Genomic DNA, 25,601 nt, shown 5'->3' on the forward strand with positions numbered 1-25,601 from the left:
ATCCTTCACTTTCTCTTTAAAATAGTAAGAATGTCCTGCTGGGTGTTCACCAGCCAAGACTGAGGGCCCAAGGCCAATGTGGATAAATTGGCTGAAGGGACACCCAATATTTTAACTCTTGTTCTTTTTATCACCCAGGGTCCAGGAAATGACTGGACCTTCTGAGAAAGCCCTATAACGGCTAGCTCCCTTCATTAATTTACAAGCCCTTCTGGCTGGCATCATAAACACTCTTCTTTCAGAATCAAGATCACTAAGCTCCATGACTCCAAAGTCTACATCTCGATTGGTCAAGTCTCTCTAGATCCCAGATATGTGTGCATAAGTGCTTAGACTCTCCTCACGTGACATCCCCACATGAAACCACAATGTCACATGTCCCATTAAATCGACCACAGTTTTGAAGGCTTGTTTCTTAGTTTCCCTTTTCACAATGACACCAGACGTCACCCAGTCTCCTGAGCTACCTCTTGGGATCCCTTCTCTATCTTTCTAATCATACTCAGACTCTGGTCTTTTCTCTTCTACTTGTTAATACCTTCCTCCTTTCTCATCTGGATGAAAGCTGTCTCCATGGAGAAAATCTTTCAAAACTCCTAGTAGATGCCTGCTAGCATGGACGATACCAAGCCTTATACATACAGTGTTTGTTCTCATACACACACACATGCCTATGCTAACACTCAGTTCACAGGCCGGACACAGTAGGAGATGAACAACAGCAACTAAAAAGAAAATGATGATGTTGTGATGGGACTCGCCTCAGACACATGTGAATTGTCTATTTCTGGAATTTTCCATTTAACATTTTAGTCCTTTAATTGACAGTATGGGTAAAGGAGGACAGCTGTACTCGCATGGCTTTGTAATGGATATCTCTCAGCCTCCACTCTGGGAGTTGAGTACTGAATGAGGCACACATCTGGAGCGCTGGGACTTCAGGAAACCCGAAGGTCTAGGCAAAGATGAGTCAGAGACCTAGTCGAGAAAAAAAAAATAAAAATTAGTAACAGATGAATAAGGGAGGTGATGCTCAGCATCCACAAAATGTACTGGAGTGCAAGGTGCCATCATATCTTCTCTTCTACAAGATTCCTGAAAGGACCAGGAAAAGAGCCCAAGCCCAGCACCCAGTAGGACACCACCTCACAACCATAACAGCAAACTGTGACCTTCACCCACCCAATTTTCACGAGCACCATAACTTTCCTCTTGCCCAGGCTTTGGCCCCAGTTTAGAATATTTTGCTGTTTGTAGGGAATGGTAAAATGTGAAGTGTTTTGTTGCTATGCCTCCGGGGTGCAGATTCCAATTCCCCGGGCAGAGAGTCCCCTCTACTTTGCTTTCTCTATGAAGTCTCCCCCAGTGAAAACAAAAGAAACTCTTGTTTTGTAGACATTTAAAAACATACCTGAGGATTTCCAATTCACTGGAAAGCCAAGCATCTCCAAGGACCCATCTATAAGAGCTGAGGTCATTTGAAGACCTGGATACCAATAAGATCTAAGCTCGGCTAAATGGAGCCAAACCACCCATTTTGACTGTTTAGCCAAATTCAAGTATGTCCAATGCATTAGAATGCTAAATCCTCAAGAAATTCTCCTTTGGCGTGACCTGACAAGATCGCTGGTATTTATTTATTATTTTTTATATAAATGGAAAAAATTATACCAGAACCGGGAAACTTCCACAGGTAACTAGGTTAGAGCGCTGAATGGGACCCAAGAGAGTGCTGAAGAGGCTCTTCCCTGCCAAAGAGCAACAAAAGATTTGACTTTCTGCTGTGCACACAGGTGGCTGATAGACTGTTTTACGACAGGGATAATTATCTCTGTCTTTCTCTCTTAGTTACCTACCAAAATAAATTGTGCAAATCCCAACATATTAGAAAGACTCTGTCATCAGCTGGCAGGCAAAACCTTAGCAGGGCTCCACAGCCCCGGGGAATGAAAGCTAAGGAAGGAAAATCAGTCAATCTATGGTTCAAAGGGCCTGTGTTAGGTACAGTGAGGAGTTCCGAGAGTGTGTTCTTCCTCCTTTCCGAGAGGAGCATTACTGATTCCCAGATGACGGTCTTCACTGACATCTTTGATGTCAATGTGGCACAGGTCAGTCTTTATTTCCTCACAGCACCAATTCTTTAAAGGCAGGTCAAGCAGAGAGCTGCATTCGATTTATGATGTTCAACTGGGAATGTCCCATGATAGAACAGAATTGGAAAGAGAGAGAGAAAGAGAGGGACTCTTGGCTAAGGATGCTTTTGCTAGCGTTTCAACAATTATATATCCAGATACAGGATTGAAAACAGATTTTCCTTTTCTTCTGTTTTTATTTCTTCATTTCTTTCTTTTCTTTTTTAAACAATTTTAAGACATAGTTTCTCTGTGTTTCCCTAGATTTCCTGTAACTAGATTTGCAGACCAGGCTGCCTCTAGCTCAGAGATCTGCCTGCCTCTGCCTCCCACATGCTGGGATTAAAAGTGTGCCTTACCACTACCCAAGAAAGAGTTTTTTTTTTTTTTTTTTTCTACTTTATTGTATGTATGACAAAATTGAGAACCAGAAATGGTTGCATTGCCCAAGTCCGGTGCCTGGAGTAGATCCAGGGCCTCCAGAATTGTATCTCAGTCTCCTCCAGCCTTGACCATCCTTACACATCTGCCAGGGGCAGAAAGGGATCATAGGAGGCTGGAAGACATGGCCTACCTAGCAGCTGTCTTTGGTCTATATCATCAAGAACCTTAATGTAAGGATCAGCCATCAGGCAGATCAGACATGCTGGGGGAGATAGGGAAAATATATACATGGTATCTAGGAGCATGGAGTAGGGAAATACAGGCTACAAAACTCCAGGAACTTAGAATGTGCTGAGGGAGGCCATGAGAACCACCTTCAATCTTGCTATTAACTCATGGAAATATCCATTTATAGGTGAACACAAGTCTCACACTCTTACTTCAATGGCCCCAGCAAGCTAATATAGCCAGACATTATAGATGAAATGTTACCTGCTCTTTCATTTACTCCTCACAAAGCTCTCAAGAGGAAAATATTTCTATTATACTCTTATATATGAGGAGATGAAGGCTTTGAGGGGTCAGAAAACTCACTTGTAAGAGATGGCAGCTACTAAATGGCCAAGATCAGTGAGTAAAACCCTAACTCAGCTTCCTAGGGATAGTTTCTTAGCATCAAAAGACACAGGGAGTGGGGCATAAACCACAAAAATTCATTATCTCCCAGGGTGGGGGACTGAACATTAGAGGTCAAAGCCTGCTAGGGTTGGTTTCCTTTGAGGGCTGGGAGGGAAAAAGCTGCTCCAGACTTCCATTCTGGGCATGCAGATAGATGGTACCTTCCCCTCCCCCTCCCCTGTGTCCATTCATCTCTACGCTCTTTTATATGTGTGCATTCAAATTCTTCATTTTAACAGTATAACCTCTGTTTGCCTAGTGTATCTGCAAGGACAGTTTCCAAATATCCATGGATATCCCCAGGAGTTAGAGCATTCACATAGGAATGGAGCAGATGAAAAAGAATCCAGTCCTCATCACTGCCTCAGTCCCCGTTTCCACAGAGGCCGCACGAGAAGGATTCAGACAACCAAGTAATCCCAGACTCCTAAAGCCAATCTGAGCCCATGGTACCCTAAAGCCATGGGATCAGAGAGAGTGGCACTGGAAGAGTCGTTTATCCCAGGGGTGGGTATTGGGGACAGCTTCTTCATTAAAGGTCAGGAAGGAAGAGGTTTGGATGCAAAGTGAACCCATGTGGAGAAGGGAAGTTGAGAAAGTTTGTTTCTGATGACATCTGCTGTTCTCTTTTGCTTTCCTTGTTTGTTTTTTTTTTTTTTAAGTATACTGGGTTACACAAGGCTATTTTGTGCAAGTAGATAATTGTATTTTAATCATTTCACCCACACTCCCCAGTTTTCCCTTTTACATCCCCTCTCCCTTGATTCTTTAAACAGTTTGCTTCTACTGTCAGGACATATGCACATACATGTTTTTATGTGTTTATATGGTATCTAGGAAGCACAAGTGAGAGATGTGGGAGGGCCAGGTCCACTGTGGGTGGCATCCACCCCCTAGGCAGTTGGTCCTGGGCTATATCAGAAAGCAGGCTGAGCAAGCCATGGAAAACTGCATATTCTCCCATGGTTTCTGCTTCAGTTCTTGCCTCCAGGTTCCTGTCTTGAGTTCCTGTCCTGACTTCCCTCAGGGACAGACTGTGTCATGGAAGTATAAACCAAATAAACCCTTCCTTCCTCATGATGCAATAGGTCATGGTATTTTATCAAAGCAATAGCCACCTCCATACTGATTTCCATTGTGACTAGACTAGTTTGTGTTCCACCAGCAGTGGATAACAATTCCTTTTGTCTTTCTCCTTCCCAGCCCAGTGTGACCACAGTTATGATGCTCTGGGAAAGGCACATAGTTACATAGTGTGTCAGGTTCATGCTTCAACAGGGAAATACATGAGGCCGGGTGCTTATAACGACAAGAGGGCCTACTTACCTCACAGTGTTAAAGTACTGAGTCTAAGATGAGGAGCCCCACTGATTTGGTGAGGGTGTACATCACAACAAGAATTGGGCTGGAGTAAGTGATCACATCTCTAGCCAGCAAGCAGCAAGGAAGGGTACCACAATCCCCGCTTGAGAGCACCCCTAATAACTTAAGGGTCTCCCACAAGCCTTCCATCACCTCCCAGAGGTTCCCTCTTTCCCAGTAGCACAGCATTGGGAACCAAGCCTTTTTATAGGAGCCTTTGGGGAACATTGAACATTCAAGCCTGCACCAATCCTCAGCATACCTGCACAGTGGCTTATCCCCCAGATCCGTGTGCTAACGCTCTGTGGCTTCTAAAAAGCACAGTACCAGCTGAGTCTGCCTAGAGCTCGGACTTTATCCCCTGGATATTCCAAGAGTATACATCTTCCCTTAGCCGCCCCGCCGTTCTTCAAATAGCTGTGACTGTTAAAATACGGTCATTGCTATTTTGTATCACACTGATACTATGAGCAGTTAACTTTGTGTCTCCCAGTTACTCTAGTCACATTGATTTCCTCATGCACAGAGTGTATCTGGAGATGAGGAGCCTAGAAACTTTTCAGAAAAAGAAATGATGACGTACTATAGCTATTCCTAGTAAAGTGGTTAAAGCTAAAAAAAAAAAAAAAAAAAGTATATGCCGATATAAATTTTGTACCATGCTGGTGGGAACATTCGCTGCTCTGGAAAACATACCTATTAAAGTTAAAAAATATATGCATATATCATGTAGCTAGTGCATCTATCTCTCACATTTGCAAATACAAATAGGCCTCCTCGAGCAGCATGATGCAAAATGGCGTTGCACCAGAGAAAATTTCACAGTGCATCAACTGTAACGTGGGTAGACACGGCTGCTGTGTCCACACACTAGAATAATCCATACAACAAGGGCAGGTATGCACTAAAGCCATCAGGAATAGCATCAGTGAATATCATCAACCCAATCCATGTGACATCTGGTCTGTTTCTGCCAACTACACAGAGAAGCAGGGAAGAGACTATAAGCCGGGAGAGAGAGATGGCTCTCAGTGGATCTGCTGCCCAGAGGAAAAGAAATCAAACAGGAAATTGATACAACCACTAACTGAGGACCCGACAGTATATTTTTGATGCTATTTTGTTAATGTGTAGATACAAGCTTTGTGACAGTTATTATATGTCATTAATTTTCCTTTCCACTTTCACTGTACATGTGTGCATTTGCATGTATGTGTGTGTGTGTGTTGTGTGTATGTGTTTCTGACAGACCAGACATGTTGGGAGCTACAAAGTAAAATATTTATATCACACCAGATAGTGCATTTTTTCCAATGATAAATCTGGAACATCCCTCCACCCCCCCAAAATGGGGTGTTTAAGGTCCTATATGCTTAAGAATTATAGCTTACGCCAAAAAGCTAGTAAACAAAACTCTCTGGCTTTGGGACTATTGCGGAATGTAGAGCTTCACATTGGAATATGTAACACCAGTGGTCCCCAGGCTTAGCCACCCATCCAAGCTTGCCACCCCATGTTTTAAGAGCTTTGGTACCCTGGGCATGCACCTCCCAGCCCTCAAATCTACTTTTACCTTATACCAGCCCCTTCACACACACACCAGGAAGGTGAGTCAGAGGTTAGACCTGGAAGTGGGCTAGGATCACTGGGCTGGGATTGCTAATGTCCTGTTACTCTACGTATGGTCTTTAAAAGAAAGTATGGTCTCCACATTCACACTACCTCTTGGCCACAGAGTCATTCCGAAGGTGCACGGCTGGAAGAAATTCAGAATCCAAAGTCCAAGGCCCTCTACAGAGTCATTTTTGCTTGAAGTTAAGGGCAATTTTGCCTTTTAAGTGTAAAGAAAAGACTGCAGAGAACCTAGTGGGACATGTCTACAGTCCCAGCTGGGTTAGGGGCTGAAGAAGACAGACCACAAGCTCCAGGCCAGCCCTAGGAACATAGTGAGGATTGATTCAGAAAGAAGGAAAGATGACTGGAAATAGACCTTCTTTGTAAAACATATCCCTAGCATGCAGGAGGCCCAAGGTTTAATCTCCAGTACTAGAAGGAAAATTTTAAAAGTACATGTGGGGGGTGAGGGGGGTGGGATTTCACTGTAAACATGCAGAGTGCCAGCATCACTGCAGAGTGCCAGCATCACTGCACGCCTTCATTTGGGTGTCAAGTATGTTTCTTACAATCTAGTGAGCTCTACTTTTCTATCTACATATGTATTTTGCATTTACACACACACACACACACACACACTTACACATACAAATATAATTATAGAATTCCTAGTACTGTGCACTATGACCTCCCACAAACAAAACTCAACCCTAAGTGATTGACTTGTAAACACACAGTTTGGCAGTTTGGAAATGCATGCAGGTGTGAGGATCTACAGGGAAATGAACAGGATGCTGGGAACCATACCCGCAGCTCCTTTGGGTCTTGGCTTCCTTGGAGGTGAAGAAGCTTGGTTAACCATGCATGGGTTCTGCAGAACAAAGGAGTCATGGGCTCTTGCCCTCTTGCCTTGCAAATATCTCTGTGGAAAATTTCCTTCCCACCTCCTTGCCGAGAAGAGAAAATACTGTGTTCATGAAACCAAAATTGCAGGAGGCGGTTTCCATCCGTGCAGAAGCAGTGGGGACACACTTCCATTGGCCTCTTCTTGGAATGGAGAGCTCATCTTCCTCATGAGGGAAGCTGTGTGGGGTCAGGAGACAGTTAGCTTAATGACTACTGTGTGCCAGACCAGTTCCTCATTTTTCTACTCCAATACCTACTTCATTTTGATTTTGTTCTTGACAGGGGAAACTCTTCCCTCCTGCAAATCTTCAGATTGCCAATTCTCAAAAATATTTTTAATATTTTCCATAAATACAGAGAAAGAGTGACATGCACGCACACACACACAGAGAGAGAGAGAGAGAGAGAGAGAGAGAGACAGACAGAGAGAGAGAGACAGACAGAGAGAGAGAAAGAGACAGAGAGAGAGATGAGAGACAGACAGACAGACAGACAGACAGACACACACACACACATACACACACACCACTTAAAACTGATATCTACAGCTGTGAGGAGATGAGGGAAGAAAGTGAAGTACTGGCCAGCACCAGCCCTCTGAAAGCCCAGTTCATTTTTCTTCCAAATAAAAAAATAATAATAATAAAATAAAAATTCAAGCTTTGCATCTCAGCTATTTAAAAACCACATTTCCAAAATATTACCATTCCATCTTTGTGAGGGAAATATGAAAAACACACGGCTTGAGTGACTTCACAAGCTACTGGTAACAGGTAAAGTAGGAACTAGGGGTGGCTTCAAATAGATAAACCCGGAAACATAGTAAGTTGGTTTAAAGGAGGATCACAAGGCAAGGCAGAAGCTGTGGAAAACCGGAAAGCAAGCAAAGACCATGTCTAAAGCCTTGGATTATAGACGGTGAAGAACCCCTTGACTTTCGTTCCTGATGAGAAAACCTATAACATGTGCCTACTGCTCAAGACACACCTAATTCCCATCTTCTTTCATCTTTGTGTTCTCTCTTGGCAGCACACTGCATATGTGGCCAAGGTACCTGCCACTACACAACTCACTTTGCACAAGTAGAGTGTGACTTCATAAGGGCAGGACTGTGTTTTATGTATCTCTGACATTTAAGTAGATGTAGCAAGAACTTTCTATGGCTTTGTGCATACATGAATAAATGAATGGTGGGTTCTGTTCATGATGCTATGGATTTGACTTCCCCCAACTTCCGTGATCCGACCCTTCAATGACAGAAATGTCTCAACCCAGTCCAGAGTTTTACATGCCTTTGCATTTCTAACTTGTGTCTTCAAGGTTAGTGAAGTGTGAGTCTCCAGCACCAGACGCTGGCAGAAAAGCACACCAGCATTGTTCACAGGGAGCTATGACAAGGAGGAAACAGGCCAGCAGACTGCAGCCCTGGGACTGTCCTGGAGATCCAAAGTGCCAACGCTCCTTAAGGGAAAATGTGGGCGAGGGTGAGTACTGACAGAGAACACGATTTTGTGATTCTCTTTTCTCCTGTGTCACGGAGATCTATTCCTCTCACACCATGTGACAAATGATGTGCCAAGCCTAGAATTGATATCTGAAGAGAAAACACTAATCATAGGACATCAGATGTTGCTCTGTTTGGTGGTTTTTCACATAGATATGATGCTGTGCACAGGTAGGAATCTTCTTCCTACCAAGAGTCTCTGTTGCTGTCGTCTGGATACAAGTGGGACTTAGGAGAGCAGGTGCTTGTGCAAACCTGAAAGTCTCCAGACTTATTCAAAAAGGCAGCCTCTCTCTCTCTCTCTCTCTCTCTCTCTCTCTCTCTCTCTCTCTCTCTCTCTGTGTGTGTGTGTGTGTGTGTGAGAGAGAGAGACCTTTCCTGCACTGATCATGTTGAATAACACCATTCATATTAAAGCACTCCACAAGAAAATGAACTTTCTCTAGGGTAGTTCAAATTAAAATGATCAGCTGTTCCTAATGTCTCAGGCTTATGATACTACTTGGGAGGCTGAGGCAGAAGTTCAAGACCTATCTGGGCCATAGAATGTGTTCAAAACCAGCTAAGGAAACTTATCTTATCAAAGTAAAAAGAGGGATGGAGCGGCAGCTCAGTGGTAGAATCCTTGCTGCGCATGAGAAAAGCCCTTGATTCAGTCCCAGGCAATACTACACAGACAGACAGACACACACACACACACAAACTCACACATATGCACACATCTCACACCACACAGACACACACACCACCACCACATACACATATATACACAACATACACCACACAAACAATATACCATACATACAGAGAAACATACGATCATACACATAAAACATGTACACACACATACACCATACCACAGACACACACACCACCACATACACACCACACACACCACACACCACAGCACACAACACACCACCACCACTACAAACACACCACAGACACACACACCACCACATACACACCACACACACCACATATCGCAGCACACAACACATCACCACCACGACAAACATACCACATACACCACACACACAGAGAAGCATACACACGTAACATGCACACCACCACATACATACCACACACCACACATACACACATCATTTGCCACACACACAACACATGCACACAGATATACATACACATCACCATCACCACATATACCACTCACACACACACATACACAAACACACACACACACAATATATACATCATATACCACAACACAGAGAGACGTACACACATACACACTACCACCACACACAGCACACACACACACATCACCACCACCACATGCACATATGAAAATAAGTTCATCTATCTAAATATGGAATCCTAAAGACTCTTAAAAATAAATAGAAAAGCATCTGTGTAACGTAGCTATGGACCAACCCCTGAAGGAGGCAAGACTTGTGGCATAGTGCCGTGGCACTGGGGGTCAGGGGCATGGTGCAGTGGCTGGGGGTCAGGGGCATGGTGCAGTGGCACTGGGGGTCAGGGGCATGGTGTAGTGGCTGGGGTCAGGGGCATGGGGCAGTGACACTGGGGGTCAGGGGCATGGTGCAGTGGCACTGGGGGTCAGGGGCATGGTTCAGTGGCACTGGGGGTCAGGGGCATGGTGTAGTGGCTGGGGTCAGGGGCATGGGGCAGTGACACTGGGGGTCAGGGGCATGGTGCAGTGGCACTGGGGGTCAGGGGCATGGTTCAGTGACACTGGGGGTCAGGGGCATGGGGCAGTAGCACTGGGGGATCAAGGGCATGATGCAGTGGCTGGGGGTCAGGGGCATGGTGCAGTGGCACTGGGGGTTAGGGGCATGGTACAGTGGCACCCGGGGTCAGGGATCTGCGTTTGACCTCTCTCTCTTATTTAGTAATGCCAGCCATGAGCCAGCTGCTTGGCCTCTTGGGTCCCCTATCTGAGACCTTATAAAATGGCTCCAGGAGGGTTAGTTAGAGGCTGTAAACAAAATGCTTGAAGTGTTGCCCTTTAAAGGAAAAGTTAGTTCTTGGACACCAGACAGCTGTTTTCTGTGTCACACAGGAAGCACCAGTGACAGACAAAGAGAACACCTTGGAGTAGCCACAGCAAGCAGACAGACCTCTTTGGCGTGCAGGAGAAAGGGCTGTAAGGTAGCTATTACAGTGAATAAAAAGACCGCCCCAGAAGTCATTTAAAAACCACTTGAATTTTCACACCACCTTGGTGTTTTAGATAACGCGTAGTGACTTCCAACAGCAACAGTGAAGATTCCCAGACATGAAATTCTCTCAGCTCTAAGTCGTTCAGTTGAGAATGAACAGGAGTTGAGAACAGCTCAGGGGCACGTTTAGCCAGGACCACCATTTGGGAAAAGCTCTGCTGAAGTCATAAACACTCTCAAAATGAAGCTTCGTTAAGGAAAGCAGGCCCGGAGGTTACTGTTCCACTATGACGTCAGCAAGCAGCGGAGAGGTCACGCTGCACCTGCAGGGCCATCTGAGGGCTGCAGAAGGGCTAGGCACCCTTTGCATCCCAGCCTTGTTTGATTTTGATTTGTTTTCAGAGAGCTAGTAGTTAAACATTTACCCAGGCACACCTGGCGAAGACAAGGAGGCTGGCTCAGAAGAGCCATGAACTGCAAACTGCTTTCCTCAGCGGGCGTTCATACTCCGCCGCCTCAAAGGAAGGCAGGAAGCCGACCATTGGAAAGGCGAGTTGTGGTTAATCTGAAGACAAACCTAGATCATACTTCACAGAGACAAAAATAGTTCATGGACACTGTCCCTTCTTCCCCAATAGATACAAGTTCAGCGCAGAGCCAAGATCAACATTTTCTCTGTATACTTCTGTCAGATTAAGAGAGGGATGTGATATATGTGGTGTCCAAAGGAAACTTCAGCTCCCCAAACTCCAAAGGGCAGCCCATATATTCAGAAATGAGCTCAAGGTGGACTAGAAGATTTCTGGCAGTTAGAGAAAACATTGTTTCTCAACAACGTGTGAAATCAGTTCCCGTTGGCCAGAGAGAGTCATTTGTACTTAGCTCTGGCAGAAGAAACATATGGTATCTATACGTACATCAAAGCCTGTGCTGGCCTGCAGCCTCTCGCAGTATCACAAGTACCTGCCTGTGACACATGCCAAAGTTCATGCTAATATTCTGGCCTTGCTCACCTCTTTACCCTAAACTCCCTCCAGCTTATGGGTTTCCCTCCCCATAGCTACTCATTCTTCTTATAACCCAGCTATTCTCAAACCAATCGGTCTATCTATCTATCTATCTATCTATCTATCTATCATCTATCATTTATCTATCATCTATTTATTCTCTCTCTCTCTCTCTCTCTCTCTCTCTCTCTCTCTCTCTCTCTCTGTCTCTGCTTTCTCCCTTTCTCTGGCTATCTCACTATTCTTTCCTGTCCTGTTTCCATAGCCCTGGCCATGGTCAATCTACTTCTTTGCCTGCTCTTAACTCTTCCAGATGCCTCTGGTAGTTCTCTCTCATATTTCCAATACAAATCTTAACCATAACCATCATAACCATCGGTCCTTTTCACATTTTCTTTACTATATATCTGTTGCTAAATCCCAGGAGAGGTCCACATTGATCCCCTCTCAAGGGCCCAGCCTCTCATAACCAAACCAAGTTGCCGACTTGACTCGTATAATGTGTAGCTCTTTGTCTCCACTGCCTTCAGCCACCCATCATATTCAACTCCAAATATCAGTCAGCCTCTTGAGCTGCTTCTCTTCCACCTGCTCTAATCATCCATCTCTCCTCGTTCACTGGGTAAGTGTACTTATTCTTGGTCTCACTGGCTCCTGGAACCTGCTAAAACCTCCTGGGTACCCACCATGTCAAAGGCTACACTTCTCATTGCCTGGCAGCAGGTTGCTATATGCTTTTCCACTGTGATTGGGGCATCTCTTGGATAAGAAGCTTACCCCCTCCCTATATTGGAATCCTCCCTCTGGTGAGTTTTCTGTTTTCAACCTTATTCCCCAAATCTCCCCCATCTTATCCTTGCTCTGTTCCCGGCTCCCGGCTCCCTGCTCCTCCTCCACTAGTCTCTCAGATCCTGGAGTTTGACTCACCTGCCTTCTCTAATCTCTCTCCCTCCTCAGACTCACTAAAGCCTCACTGTCTTTCTGCAAATGCCTTGACCTCAGTATATATAGCTCAATGGTCAAAAAATGGCACACTTACTTCCTAAATTATTGCAGATTATAACAAGTTCTGCCGCTGTACAAGCGAATGATCTAAATTACCTTTTATCTCTGAACTTTCTTTGCTCCCCACTTTTGACAGTCTCACGAATCCAAGCCACCCTGGGTCTCCACTCACTCTGACCACAGGGATCCAAATGTCTTCTGGGTGTGGATGATGTTGAAATGTTGTCACATGCTGTTTTGCTCTATATAAAACTGGGTTATGACCTTTCCTCTCTAGATCCAAGCATGCTTGTTTGAAAGTTGTCTCCAAAATCTCTATCCTGGGTCAGGCTGCCCACCTGACTCTGACAGAAAGGAGAATAAGACAGAATAGCTCCCCTGCTCCAGAAAAGCAAAAACAACAAATAAATAAACAAAACACCCCCCAAAAAACTATGTACTTTAAAATAGCATAGTAATCCATTCCCCATAGGGATTACTACTGCCCCTCCCATACTCCTCTTGGTTTTGTTAACAACTCTTAAAACTGAAAAGGTATAACCACCAATGTTTAACCCTGTTGAACTGCCCCACCCCTTGCATACAATGCATAGGTGACTGTCCACATGTTCTTTAATCATCCTTTAAACCATTCTGACATCCTTTGAGGGATGCGGAAATACTAGCTATTGAGAGTTACTATTCAGCTCCCTTTAGCCTTCCGGTTTCTCCCAGGCAAATGAAAATCATCCTAATTTTATTGGATCTTTTTTTTTCTCCGAGACAGGGTTTCTCTGTGTAGCCCTGGCTGTCCTGGAACTCACTCTGTAGACCAGGCTGGCCTTGAACTTAGAAATCCGCCTGCCTCTGCCTCCCAAGTGCTGGGATTAAAGGCGTGCACCACCACTGCCCGGCCTTATTGGATCTTTAACGTTTAAACCAAAAAGGATACTTGACCCAAAAAGGTATCCGAGACGCATTTGTCCATGTTCTTCCCGCTGTTTCAAAAAGCTCTCTGGCAGCCATTGTGCTGAGGCAGAAATGGAGGCTTCATCTTCTAACTTGAGGGAGGACATTTCACATATCTTAGGTACTCAGAATCACCAGTAAAGATAGTTGAAACACAGATCTCCAGACACCACCCATTCTCAGTGACTGTCATTCACAGCATCCTGGGTGGGGCCCAGGAATGGACCATTTTAGCAAATTCTGTGTCATTTGCTAATATGCAGACGATCTGAAGGCTTTCTGATTGAGACCATGGGTACTAATTTTGATCTCAATACTATGTATCTAAGCTCAGTTAGTTCCATGCTGAAATGGTGCCTGCAGAAGAGCCTGCTGCCCTTGTCACCATAGATTCTGTGAGTGCAGGTAGGTGCACATCACAGCACATCTTGAAGACCTCTTCCTCTTGCACAAATATCCTGTCTTCCAAAACTGAACCACGCACAGGCCATGTTAGTTACAGAATGAAACTAATTCTCCTTCTGGTCCTCTAGTTTTACTGAGGTGTAAGTCAGCCATGAAAAGCAATTTAGTACAGACAGGCATTTTATTTAAGGATGTGGATCCCCTTGGGCTTGTCTGGGGAATGAGAAGCATATTTAAGAATGGAGTGCCTTGCAGGTGTGAAGGTAGCCTGTAAAGAGGCACATCTGGATCAAGGCTTCATTCTCTTCTCAGATGGCATTGCTGAAGGGTTTCTATGTCTCGTTATGGCTCACAAAGTCCAGCTGTGGAAATTTCCCATCAGCAAGACAGACCAAGGTCCGGGAAAGGCAATAGAGTCTGTGGTACAAGAAGTGACCCTTACATGCCAATGAGCTTTCCCTTTCTCCTGAACACACCCCCCAGACTTAGCCCCATCCCATGAGGGTTTACAATGTCCTCTGTGGCTTTCTTCCCCACAAATATGCCTGGTTTTTTTCTAAAACCTGAAGCTTCAGGGATTTCTTGAAAATGGTAATTTTACTCAGTCAAAATATGGCATAAAAGAAACTATGTAGAACAGAACAGACTGAAGTAGACTACCTCCTGCAACCTATCAGCAGCCACCCAGACCTAAGTCACTTTCCACATGACGAGAAAGGTCACAGAGAGACTCAGCAGTTAAGAGCACTGTCTGTTCTTCCAAAGGGCCATGGTTCAGTTCCCAGCACCCATGTGAGAGCTCAGGATGATCTGGGAATGCCTCTCAGGTTTCATGGAACCAATGCCTTCTTTTGGACTCTGAGGGTACTATAGACTGCATATTGTATGCATATAAAACACACACACACACATACACAGAGAGAGAGAATAAAGAAATAATATATCTTTTAAAATTCCTAGAAGCAGTACAACAAAAGTCGTGTACACACTGAGAACTCTCCAATGGCCTCATGCTCTCCAGCCCTAAATGTCCATCATGGACTGGGGGGTGGTGACCTCCTCTTGTCCTTAGGTTTATATTCCTGATAACAAGATTGACTCTGTATCTCTCTGGATTGGTAACAGACATTTTTAATATCGTTTCTTCATGCTTTGTCTCTATTCTCTTTTAAAACTGTCTTCCAATTTAACTCCTATGTTGTGACACACAGAGAGTCACTGTTACATTAAAAGGGGGTATGTGGACTCTCTCCCAGTGTCACCCTCAGACCTCTCAGGTTTTCACTGGTTCACTCGGAGAAAGCATCTTTCTGAACATAGTTTATACATAGTGCTGTCTACCCCCGTTCTAATTTCTATCTTTGCCATATATTGTGTCATTCTTTAACTAAGCACATCTGAAAGGCATATTAGGATAATGCCTTGGTAAGTTGCAGGAACAAGCAAGCCCTACAATCCCAGTGGCTCCACATATTGCAAATGAGTTCTTCTGTGTGGGACAGCACACATGACTCTTGTGGTCAGCTAGACCCAGAAAACCGGGCTTCCTCCACCATTCGGCTCTGGCTTCTCTGAGTCCCTCACTCACTTCTGGTAGTGTTGTTGAAATAGCAGGTGAGGATATATCAGGGATGAAGGATCTAAACTCAACTCAAAGAAGGTAGAGAAATGGGCAGACATGCAGGTGACAAAATGACTCGACCTGGTGTTCTCCAGAGGCTTCTCACCTGCCAGCGCCAACTCTTTAAGTGCTCATAAGGAACCAGATATGGTTGACCCTTCAGTCCAGATCTTTATCTCTAGGGCTCCAGGTTGAGAAAGTCTATGACTACTCTACCCCAAAGCCACAGTTCCCAGGCAACGCCTGTGGGTCTAAGAGGGGGACAGATGCAAGCTTCACGATGTAAGTGCCAGTAGCAAACTCTAATTATAGGAAATGCATCCCGGTTTGTAAGGGAGGTACAATTACTTGCCGGGAAAGCTGAGAAAGCCAGAAACAGAATACAGGTGATGTTTCACTCAGTTACCTCCGAAGGCTTGTGTGTTGAACTTGATTCTTTCAAGATAAGTTTAAAGGGTGGAGACAGAGCTTAGGGGAAAGATGTTCTGAAGGGAGCTTGGCTTACAGCCATCATGTGGTTTGGGGAAAATGAGTTTGGAAGGGTTGTCCTCAAGTCAGATAAAACGTGAAAAGAAACAGAGGCTTCCAAAAAGCAAGATAAAAGCAAGGAGATGGGTGTGAGCCTCCAGGGTCTCCTGGTGGAATCTGAGAACAGCCTGGGAGAGGTCTCATGTGCGGTGAAAATCCATACATCTGCCTCTCCTTCTCCACATCCGAGAGACCCAGGCAGTTAGTTACACAGTTGTATTAAAGAATATTCCCGAATCCTCACTTATCATCAGAGAGTGTACATCTCGAGGATCACTGCTTTGTCTTTGTTTTTTATACTTATGTATTTGGCGGGGTGAGTGGTGTGTCACAGCACACATGTGAGGTCAGGGAGTCAGAGCTATGTGAGTCCCTTGGATTGAACCCAAGTTATGAGGCTTGGGGGTAAGAGCCTTCGCCTACTGAACCATCTCCCTGGCCCACATCTATAGGTTCTTTAGCCTAGCTAGTAAAAACCTGTATGTTACTCATTTGTGTTTGTGGTGTGTGTGTGTGTGTGTGTGTGTGTGTGTGTGTGTGTGTTACTTTTGGATGTGTAACAGAATCATATGTAGCAGGCTAGCCTTACACAATCTCTCTGTATTTATTTCCCAACTTTTGGGATTGGGAGCACATGCATGATAGGACCTGATTATTATACTGTCTATATTTAAGGCTCTTGAAGAAACTATTTAATATTCTGATATCTCCCATAATAGAGAGGAAAAAAATGAAAAATTGTTGCATGTAATTTCCTCTCCCAGACCTAGAAGGCTTGCCTCCTCCTTTTTGCCCAGCAATTGGCCTCTTATTGTATTTATTATCCAATAAATTAATTAGGGGAAAATTCCACTACAAAAATATTATCTGCCACTTGTGTGGAAATGTTAATACAACCTGTACATTTCTTAACATAAAGTTAAATAACAAGCCAGGTGTGGTATCACATTTCGTTATGTAGGAGTCGGAAGCAAGAGAATTGCCATGAGTTTGAGATTGACCTGGGCTATCAGGTGAAACCTTTCTCAAGACAAATATATAAAAGTCAAATAATAACAATAATAGCAACAATAATAATAATAGAAAATAAGTCTATAGTAGTAACTGAGTTACTTTATTGTATCTTTTCCAATTTTATCTTTGTATATCTTCATAATTCTATTTCCTAGATGACAGATCAGGTATAAGACACAGCAAACCTCTGAATCTCAAAGTCGCCAACGTTGCTCTTCAGGTTTCTATTTCTTTGTCTTCTTTCCATGCCTACTGCACAAACACATGCATGTGTGTACACTTCCAAGTTCTTTCAGGATATCCAAGCCACCTGCCTTCTCCTGCCCCCCACTCTCACTAAGATTCAAGCTCAGACTTTGCCATACCCAACCCATGCTCAGAAAAACCCATTAATCTTGTTGGTTTCAAAATGACTGCTAAAAAAATGTAAATAAGTGGACACCTTGTTTCCCCCAAATGACAGGGATAAAGTTCACTTTAGGAACAATGAACATACAGAGTTAATGTCATAAAATATTTGTACAAAATGTAAAGGAGCTAGAGAGACAACCCTGATGCAGCTAGCCAGTTATAGACGTAAGCCAAGAAGCCACCCATCTCTATATGAAAGAGAAGAATGTAGAGCCAGCGTTGGTGGCAGACTTCTGTTAAATCTAGTGCTCAACAGGCTGAGGCAGGAGAACTCTGATGTCCAGGCTACCCTCAGCTATATAGTGAGGCCCTGCCAAGAGAGGGATGGGGTGTGAGGTGCCTCAAACTTTAATTTTGGAGTGTAGTGGGGACATGCATATGGCTGCCAGTTAATGAGGAAAAAGTCAATTAGCTGATTGAACAGGAGTTGATTCACCACAAAAGCACTGTGAGAATCAGAGAGCCACAGAGGCCCTAGATACAGAGTCCACGTACATGTACCTAGGAAACATACCTTGATGCTGTGGTTCTCTGATACACTGTGTGTCTACCCTATGATGTAGACTGCCTTACATCACTAGCAGTCAGATTTTAAGATCTCTTCTGACTCTGCAGATAAGCCAGGTGTCACCAGAGCTGCAAAGCATGCTTAGCATGCTAACCAAATCTCTTTTATGAGCCTAATAGATCTCAAGCCATTGTGTGTTCCTCAAGGCCAACAGCACAGTAAGGGATGGATCAACCAGAGCAGACAGAGCGTTGCTTAGCAACACATCGGCCCTTCTTCTGAATGAGACTTGAGTCGCTGTGACATCATCATATTCAAAGGTGGTTCTAATACTACAGCTGACTTCAGTGTCTGGATAAGACAGTTGCTGTCTAGCAAACCAGAAACAAGCGGTGGGCTAAAGGGATAGAGATAGCCAAGACCATTTCAACAGGCCACTTATCTATGACTCTCATAGACAGCTTCTTCAATGGCAGCAACACCTTTGGCAGAGTAATGCTTTCCAGGTTTTTCCATACCTCCTTCCCTCAAAGTGGATATTAGGTGTGAAATACAGTTTCCAAGATGAGTTACATGGTCCCTCTCTCCTGTTAGGTAATAGGTGCAATAAGTCTTACTGTTGTACCTTCTCCACTCTACCACCAACCCCAACTTTTTCTGGAATCTTGGATGTGAGATGTCAGAATTTACACAAAACCTGTAAAAGCAAGGGATAAAATAAGTTATAAGGATTACTATACAGTCTCAGGTAGGAATATATAAGACAGTGCATAAAAATTATCGGATAAGGGAGATGGCAAATGCTATGCCCTGACACACACAGAGGAATACTACTGTACTACAGAAATGGATAAAATGCTGTCGATAGCAACCATCGGAAAACAACAAGACAATGTATGGAATGGAACAAGCCTGGCATGGGGTGGAACAAGGCAGGCCTGGAGACACCAGCTGCACCTTTCACACTCATGAGTGAGCCAAAGAAGCTGATCTCACAGAAGTAGACCTCTGCCCAGTAAAGGCTTGGAAGGATTAGAGTCTGGAGAGAGGAGATGGAGCCAGAATGGTTGATGGGTTGGGAGAGGAAGAGCAACATAAGGGTCTACAGCACAGTGGGGAACTATATCTTCTAACTGATTAAAGAAAAAGAAAACGATGGTTAAAGAGACGATTTTGGATGTTTCAAGCACATTGCTAAGTTTTCGAGGTAGACAAGCCCATTCGCATATCTGTAATAAAGCCTCACACTACCCCCCCCCATAAAAAGGAACAAATAGATGTCAATTAAAACAGGCCATTGCGACAAAGAGATGGCTCAGCTGTTAAAGGTCCGGCTCACAACCAAAAAAAAAAAAAAAAAAAAAAGTCACATGGATTTGGGAAGGGATATAGTAGGGGGATGGGAGGAGTTAGAACAGGAAAAGGGAAGGTGGAAATGGTGTATGGTATATGCATTATACTCATGTATGAAATCCTCAAAAAGTATAATCCATGAATTAAAAAAAAAAAAAAAACTTTAGTTGTGTCTAGGAGGATTCTGAGACCTAGTTATGCCAGATTGTCACATACAAACTTATGTGCCATCATTAAGTACTTGGTCTCTTTAGAGAGATCTATTGAACCATAATGGGTGTGTACGAAAGATAAGTGAACAAATGATTCCGCTTTTGTAATGGTGACAACATAGGTCAACACATATGGAAACTGGTTCTCTCTGGACAATGAACAACTCCATAAACTCCTCAAGTTTCCTTACACACATTTTTAGCCCTCCCTCCTGACTCTTCCTACCTTCCATGGGCAACCTGTTTCTTTTATTTTTAGGATTTCCTAGAAATAAGGGGTGTGTGTGCGTGCGAGTGCGGGTGCACGCGTGCATGCACACACATGCATGTGTGGTGTATATACATGTTCATGGGGGTATGTACCCATACACATCCAGCTTTCTTTCACTCAGCACACTTGATTTGATTTCAATCTATGTTTTAGCATATATTAGCCGCTCATTCCTTCTCACTGTTGCTGCGAACTACTACTCCTTTGAGTGGACCACGACTCACCTGCTTATATTTGAAAGACACTTGAGTTGTTCTCAGCTTGGGACAGTTAGAAATAAAGTCCTCTAAATATTTATGTTAAAGTATTTGTATGGAAATATACCTTCTTTTCTCTTGAGTAATACGTGGGAATGCATCCGGTCCACTTCTGACTTTTTAAGAACCTGCCAAACTGCATCCCCATCAGCAACATGTGAATGTTCTGGTTTCTCTACATCCTTGTCAACACTTGGTGTAGTCAGAATTTTTCTTTAGCTTTAGCCATTCTCATAGAGGGGTGGAATGACATTTTCTGAACTTCATTTGTGACTAGGAATGTTAAAACATCTTTTCATGTGACATTTGGTCACCCCAATTCTCTTTGTGGAGCAGGGTGTGCACATGACTGTGGAGGCCAAAGGTCAACATTGTGTGTCTTCCTCAGTGACTCTTGTCTTTGTTTGTGAGATGGTATCCTTCACTGCCCTGGGGCTCACTGACCCAACAGGCTGGGCTAACTGGACAGTATGCCCCAGTAATCTTCATGACTGTGCCTCTCCAAGTCTAAATTACACGTCTTTCCATGTCACTATGCCCAGAATTTTGTACTTGGGTGCTAGGGATTCAAACTCAGATCCTTGTGCTTGTGAAACAAGCATTTTACACAGCTGAACCATCCCCCTAGACACCTACCCCTTGTGTTCTCTCATAAAATATCTATTCAAGTATTTTCCCTATTTGAAGAGGATTGCTTTCTTATTACTGAAATTGAGTTTCTTATCCATCCTCACTTAGTCAAAGTGATGTGTTGTGGTCCCTTTCTTCCAAAACCTGCCTTGCTTTTTTTATTTTGCTAACAAGGTCTTTAGAGTAACAAGTGTTTTATTGTGGATGAAAAATCTATTCATTACTTTCTTTTATAGGTTGCATATTTGATGCGATATCCATGGTTAGAAATATTTATCTAACACAAAGCTATAAACTTTTTCTCCCATAGTTTATAGGGAGAAATGGTATGAATAGGCCATGCATCCATGGTTAGAAATATTTGTCTAACACAAAGCCATAAACTTTTTCTCCCATAGTTTATAGGGAGAAATGGTATGAATAGTCCACTTCTGACTTTCTAAGAACTTGCCAAACTGCATCCCCATCAGCAATGTGTAAATGTTCTGTTTTTTCTACAACCTTGTCAACACTTGGTATAGTCAGAATTTTCCTTTGACTTTAGCCATTCTCACAGACACGTGAAGTGACATCACTTTTTGCTTATTGCTTGATATTTATATGATAAAAGATATGGACTGAAATCCGTCTCTTCCTATGTGAGTAGTCTATTGTACTGACAGCATTTGTTAAAAGAATGTCTCTCCACTCAGTTTTCTTTCTCCTTTGTCAAGTCAGTTATCCATGTATGTGTGGATGCTCTTTTGATCCACTTGTCCATTAGGTCCTACACCTGGCTTTGTGAGTCCTGACACTAAGCCATAGTATTCCTTTGAGCTCTTCTGTAAAGTGTCTTGCTTTTAGCTTGTTGTGGTTTGCTTTTGTTAGTCTGGGTTGTTTATGTTTGCACATGAAATAAAAACTAGTCTTTCGATTTCTACCAAAAGATTGCATTAGGAGTTTGCCTGGGAGAAGGGTTATCATCTTACCAGTATTGAGTCTTCTGCTTCTTGAATGCATTGTTTGCCTCTCACCTGCCTTGGCCATTATGAGCTAATCAGAATTTTCCAGAAGGAAATGCTGTTCTTTGGATTATGTGGGGTAGCCACCAAGGAAGCCAACCATGTTGGGCGAATCCCCGTGTTTTGCTTTACAACTGGTTCCTTTATTTACTCGCTGCTTCTTGAGGTACATGGGTCTGGAGGAGGATGCTCTAATTATCTCCCCTCTACTAATCCTTAAATCTAAAATCCTGACTCCCTTAGACAATGACTTGACCCTAGAAACTGGTTCCAGAGGCCCCACTCACAAAATCAAGCAGGAGGAGCCAGAAGACTCCAAGACTGGCTACCTCTGGTGGCTGAGACCTTTTCTTGAATGATCAAAGATTTGCAAAAACAAGGCTCAGCTGGTCTGTCACTCAGAACTACCCCCAGAGGCCTTCCACAAAGCACAGACTCCCAACTTACACCCCCAAACTCCCAACCCCAAGCAGACCCAGCCAATGTCTTTGTTCTCAGAGAGAGCTGATTAAAAAAAAATCATTTGTTCCTTTGGTAAGGAGTCTGCAGGAGTATAGGAGAAAAGGTATTTGCAGGAGTCGTAGTTCTTGGTGAAGAAGATGAAGGGACCTATTTGTTGGTATCAGGCATGATGACTGTCGAATTTCCTGTTGTGTGGTGCCCTTGCCTCCGAGCTCTTGGTAGTTGAAGCGGTGAGCAGCCATCCATGGCAGTTTGTCAGTCATTTTCACCTCACCCCATCAGCTTGCTCAGCAGGCATGTAAACAAGAGGACTGGGCTGGAAAAGCACAAGAGGGAAAGAAAAAGTTGATTGGTCTGCTGTCTGGAGCAGTCCATCCCAGGCCAAAAGGAAAACCCAGCAATAACAACAGGGAGTTCATGGCCCATGGTCACATGGTCACATCCGTGTTGCCTTCCTTAATGGTGCTGGGGAGCTCTCCCAAGACGACAAGCCGCTGGCTCATCCTCTCCCGCCGTCATGACCTGAAAAGCTCCCATCTGTCTGGAAAGGATGGAAATGTCATCTGGGTCCATGAATCAGGGATGAAAAAACTTCAGTTCTGCTGAAGGTCGACAGGTGCAAGTGTTTTACAAATATTTGCTGTCATCAGGAAATCCATCCTCGTATCTAGTACCCAGAAAATAGAGGAAGTACCCAGAAAATAGAGGAAGGAGTAGTGCAAGTTCAAGCCAGGCTGGGTTCCACAGCAAGACACCAGTTTTAAAAGGTGGGTGTGGGGGATAACTCGAATGATGTAACCTTCCAGGAAAAACAAACTTTCTAAAGGACATACGTTTCCTTTACTCCAATAAAGCATATGGACAATCGTTCTATTTATTTAAGTGACTCAGTACAATGGCTATGGTGTAATAACTAATGGTAAGGCGTCCACAGGCCTAGCAGTGGTTTGCCCAAGCATTAAATGATCCTTGATATGGCTTCTTTTATTTAATGTCATTTTCAGATCTTACATAAACTCTGCGAGCTCCTCTGTATCCCCCTTGTGTATGGCCAGGACTCTGCTTATAGCCCCAGATGTATCCATCTGTCATCTCTGCATTCTAGCAATTGCCACTGTGCACTAGAACAGTGGTTCTCAACTGTGGCAGTAAGATGAAATCCCCTAGGGATTATATGTGCTTGGATCACATCCCCCAAGCTGTGGCTCTACCAGGAGGGGGCTATTGCCTGGACACTCACACACCACTAACCTCCTTAGTTGTTTCTGTTGAGAAGTCCAGTCAGGGGACCACTGGAGGAAGATATGGAAATGATTACCTATTTGTTAGAAATAAAGTTAGGGTAACATGACCTAAGACTCTCCTTCAAATAAGCTTAGCATATTAACCTCCTGGTGTGTGTTTAGAGATCTCAGGTCTTGTATTTTCCTGCCGCTTCAGGAACATGACCTCAGGTTAGAGAGAGAGAGGATGAACCAGTCTCTCTCTAGAAGTTAGATGCTTCTGACTACAGGGCTCTGCCTAGCTTCGAATCTCAACTGTGGCACTTCCTGTGTGACTTTGGATGAGTGTCTTAACCTTTCTGTGCCTCAGCCTTATCAGGAAAAGTGTAAAGTGTGAGAAGGATTCACTTTGTGCAAGGTATTGGAAAGATAGAAGAGGACATAAAGCAGAGGGGAAATCCCTAGCCTCGTTCCTTCCAGCCTCTGCTCCTGACAGAAGCTTGCTCTGGCTGGCTACCTACAGAAGCCAGAATCCACAAGCATAGGACAGAGGATGAAGCCTGTGGATGGAGAGGCAAATGGAAATCAGCAGCACAGGGAGCTGCATTTGTCACCCCTGGTCCTGAGAAATTTATCGGGAGCCAGCAAGGTTACATAGCACCAGCTGTGACACCCGAGACAGACTGATCCCTCGTCTGTCCTCATTCCCAAACCTAAGATGGGCCAACACTGTGATGGGGAAAGTTTAATTGTTTTTACAAGTGCCACAAGTGCTGGTATTGAGGACCCCAAGCATATCCTGTCACCCCTGTGGACTAGTCCATGCCCCTCTCTGTGTCTTCTTCCTGAGCTTCTCTTCACCCTTCCTCTGAAGATCTAAACACAGATGTCTCTCCTCCTCACTGCCTCTCGAATCCCGCTTCCTGGAGCCTAGCTGGCAGCATCCCCTGTAATGTCTTCCCTTACCACTTCCCTGTCCCCAAATGCCTCCTCTCTTTTTTCACACTCATGAATGTTGACCTTTAGTACAATGGAGACTCTAGTTGTCCACCCTCTCACTCCCTACACAAGTAGCCATTCTTAGCTCAGCTCACATTAGCTCCACAAAACCTTCCAAGGTGCTTCAGCAACTGCCAAGGGCCGAGTGGTGTCAGCAGAAGCACAGGCTCTTCTGGCAGCTTCCATTGTAGGTGCCAGGGCCAGAGGTGACTCTTGCAGGAAGTATCCCTGCCCTCTGCTAGCGCCGTCTAGGCTTTGCCACTGCCCTAATCTGCATACCCAAGTGAGCAACATTTAGGTTCCCGCCAGGGTCTCTGAACTTCCGTGTTCTGTGGTGATGTGTGTGCTTATTTAAGCCAGATCTTCTGCAATGAGTCTATCTTTTCCCACATTAAGGGTTTTCCAGATCCTACAACCACATATTCCCTTGCCAGACTTAAACTATTGATCTTTGCTTTTTACTGAGCTTCTCTCCAAGCCCTTTGGCCCTTCCTCCCGGCAGACACTCATTGTGCTTTGCCAACGGCCGTTACCCTGACCTGTTCTTTCTTATATGTCTAGTGATGGCTATGACTATGCTTTCCCAGGAAAAGAATAGGAACCCACTCTGGGTGCCTTCCAATACCATGTACTTAGTGCCTGTGCGGCATGAGAGACCTCCAGACAAAGCAAAGTCTTGATGTTCAATGAGACCTGGTGAGCTGGCATTTGGCAAGATTTTTAACAAGTTAGCCAATCACACACCTTGTAGCCTAAGCATTCAATGGATCCTTGTTCTCAAAGACTTGTTTTAAATTAGGAAAAGTTGATAGGGCAGGAAGGTGAGAGGGAGCTTTTATATTCTATATTATAAGGACCATTCATTTAAAATCCATGTTATAAGAGAAATATGCATGCCCATGTTACCCATACTTCAGCGCATCACAGTTAACTTAACGGTTTGGTTGTTCTGAGTTACTTTCCAGCCACAGGATACACAGTACTTCCAAGAAGTGCCCGAGACAAGACACCCAGGTAAAGGG

At 44.1% G+C, this 25,601-nt stretch overlaps 1 protein-coding gene and 1 long non-coding RNA gene across 2 annotated transcripts in view; one reads left to right on the forward strand and one right to left on the reverse strand.

Moving 5' to 3' along the window:
• Window positions 1-25,601, forward strand: part of Nedd9 (neural precursor cell expressed, developmentally down-regulated 9) — a 121,300-nt gene that overhangs the window by 3,005 nt on the left and 92,694 nt on the right. The window contains exon 2 of the mRNA XM_076939134.1: window positions 8,397-8,560. Within this exon, the coding sequence (XP_076795249.1) occupies window positions 8,549-8,560 (12 nt within the window). The 5' untranslated portion in view covers window positions 8,397-8,548. The remainder of the gene's footprint in view (window positions 1-8,396; window positions 8,561-25,601) is intronic.
• LOC143443297 (uncharacterized) lies at window positions 508-12,917 on the reverse strand. Its single transcript, XR_013112142.1, has 3 exons — window positions 12,833-12,917; window positions 6,978-7,253; window positions 508-978 (listed from the first exon to the last, which is right to left on the reverse strand). It is a non-coding gene; the product is annotated as an uncharacterized LOC143443297 (long non-coding RNA).

The sequence above is a fragment of the Arvicanthis niloticus genome, chromosome 8 (genome assembly GCF_011762505.2).
Source record: "Arvicanthis niloticus isolate mArvNil1 chromosome 8, mArvNil1.pat.X, whole genome shotgun sequence".
NCBI classification, from domain to species: domain Eukaryota; kingdom Metazoa; phylum Chordata; class Mammalia; order Rodentia; family Muridae; genus Arvicanthis; species Arvicanthis niloticus.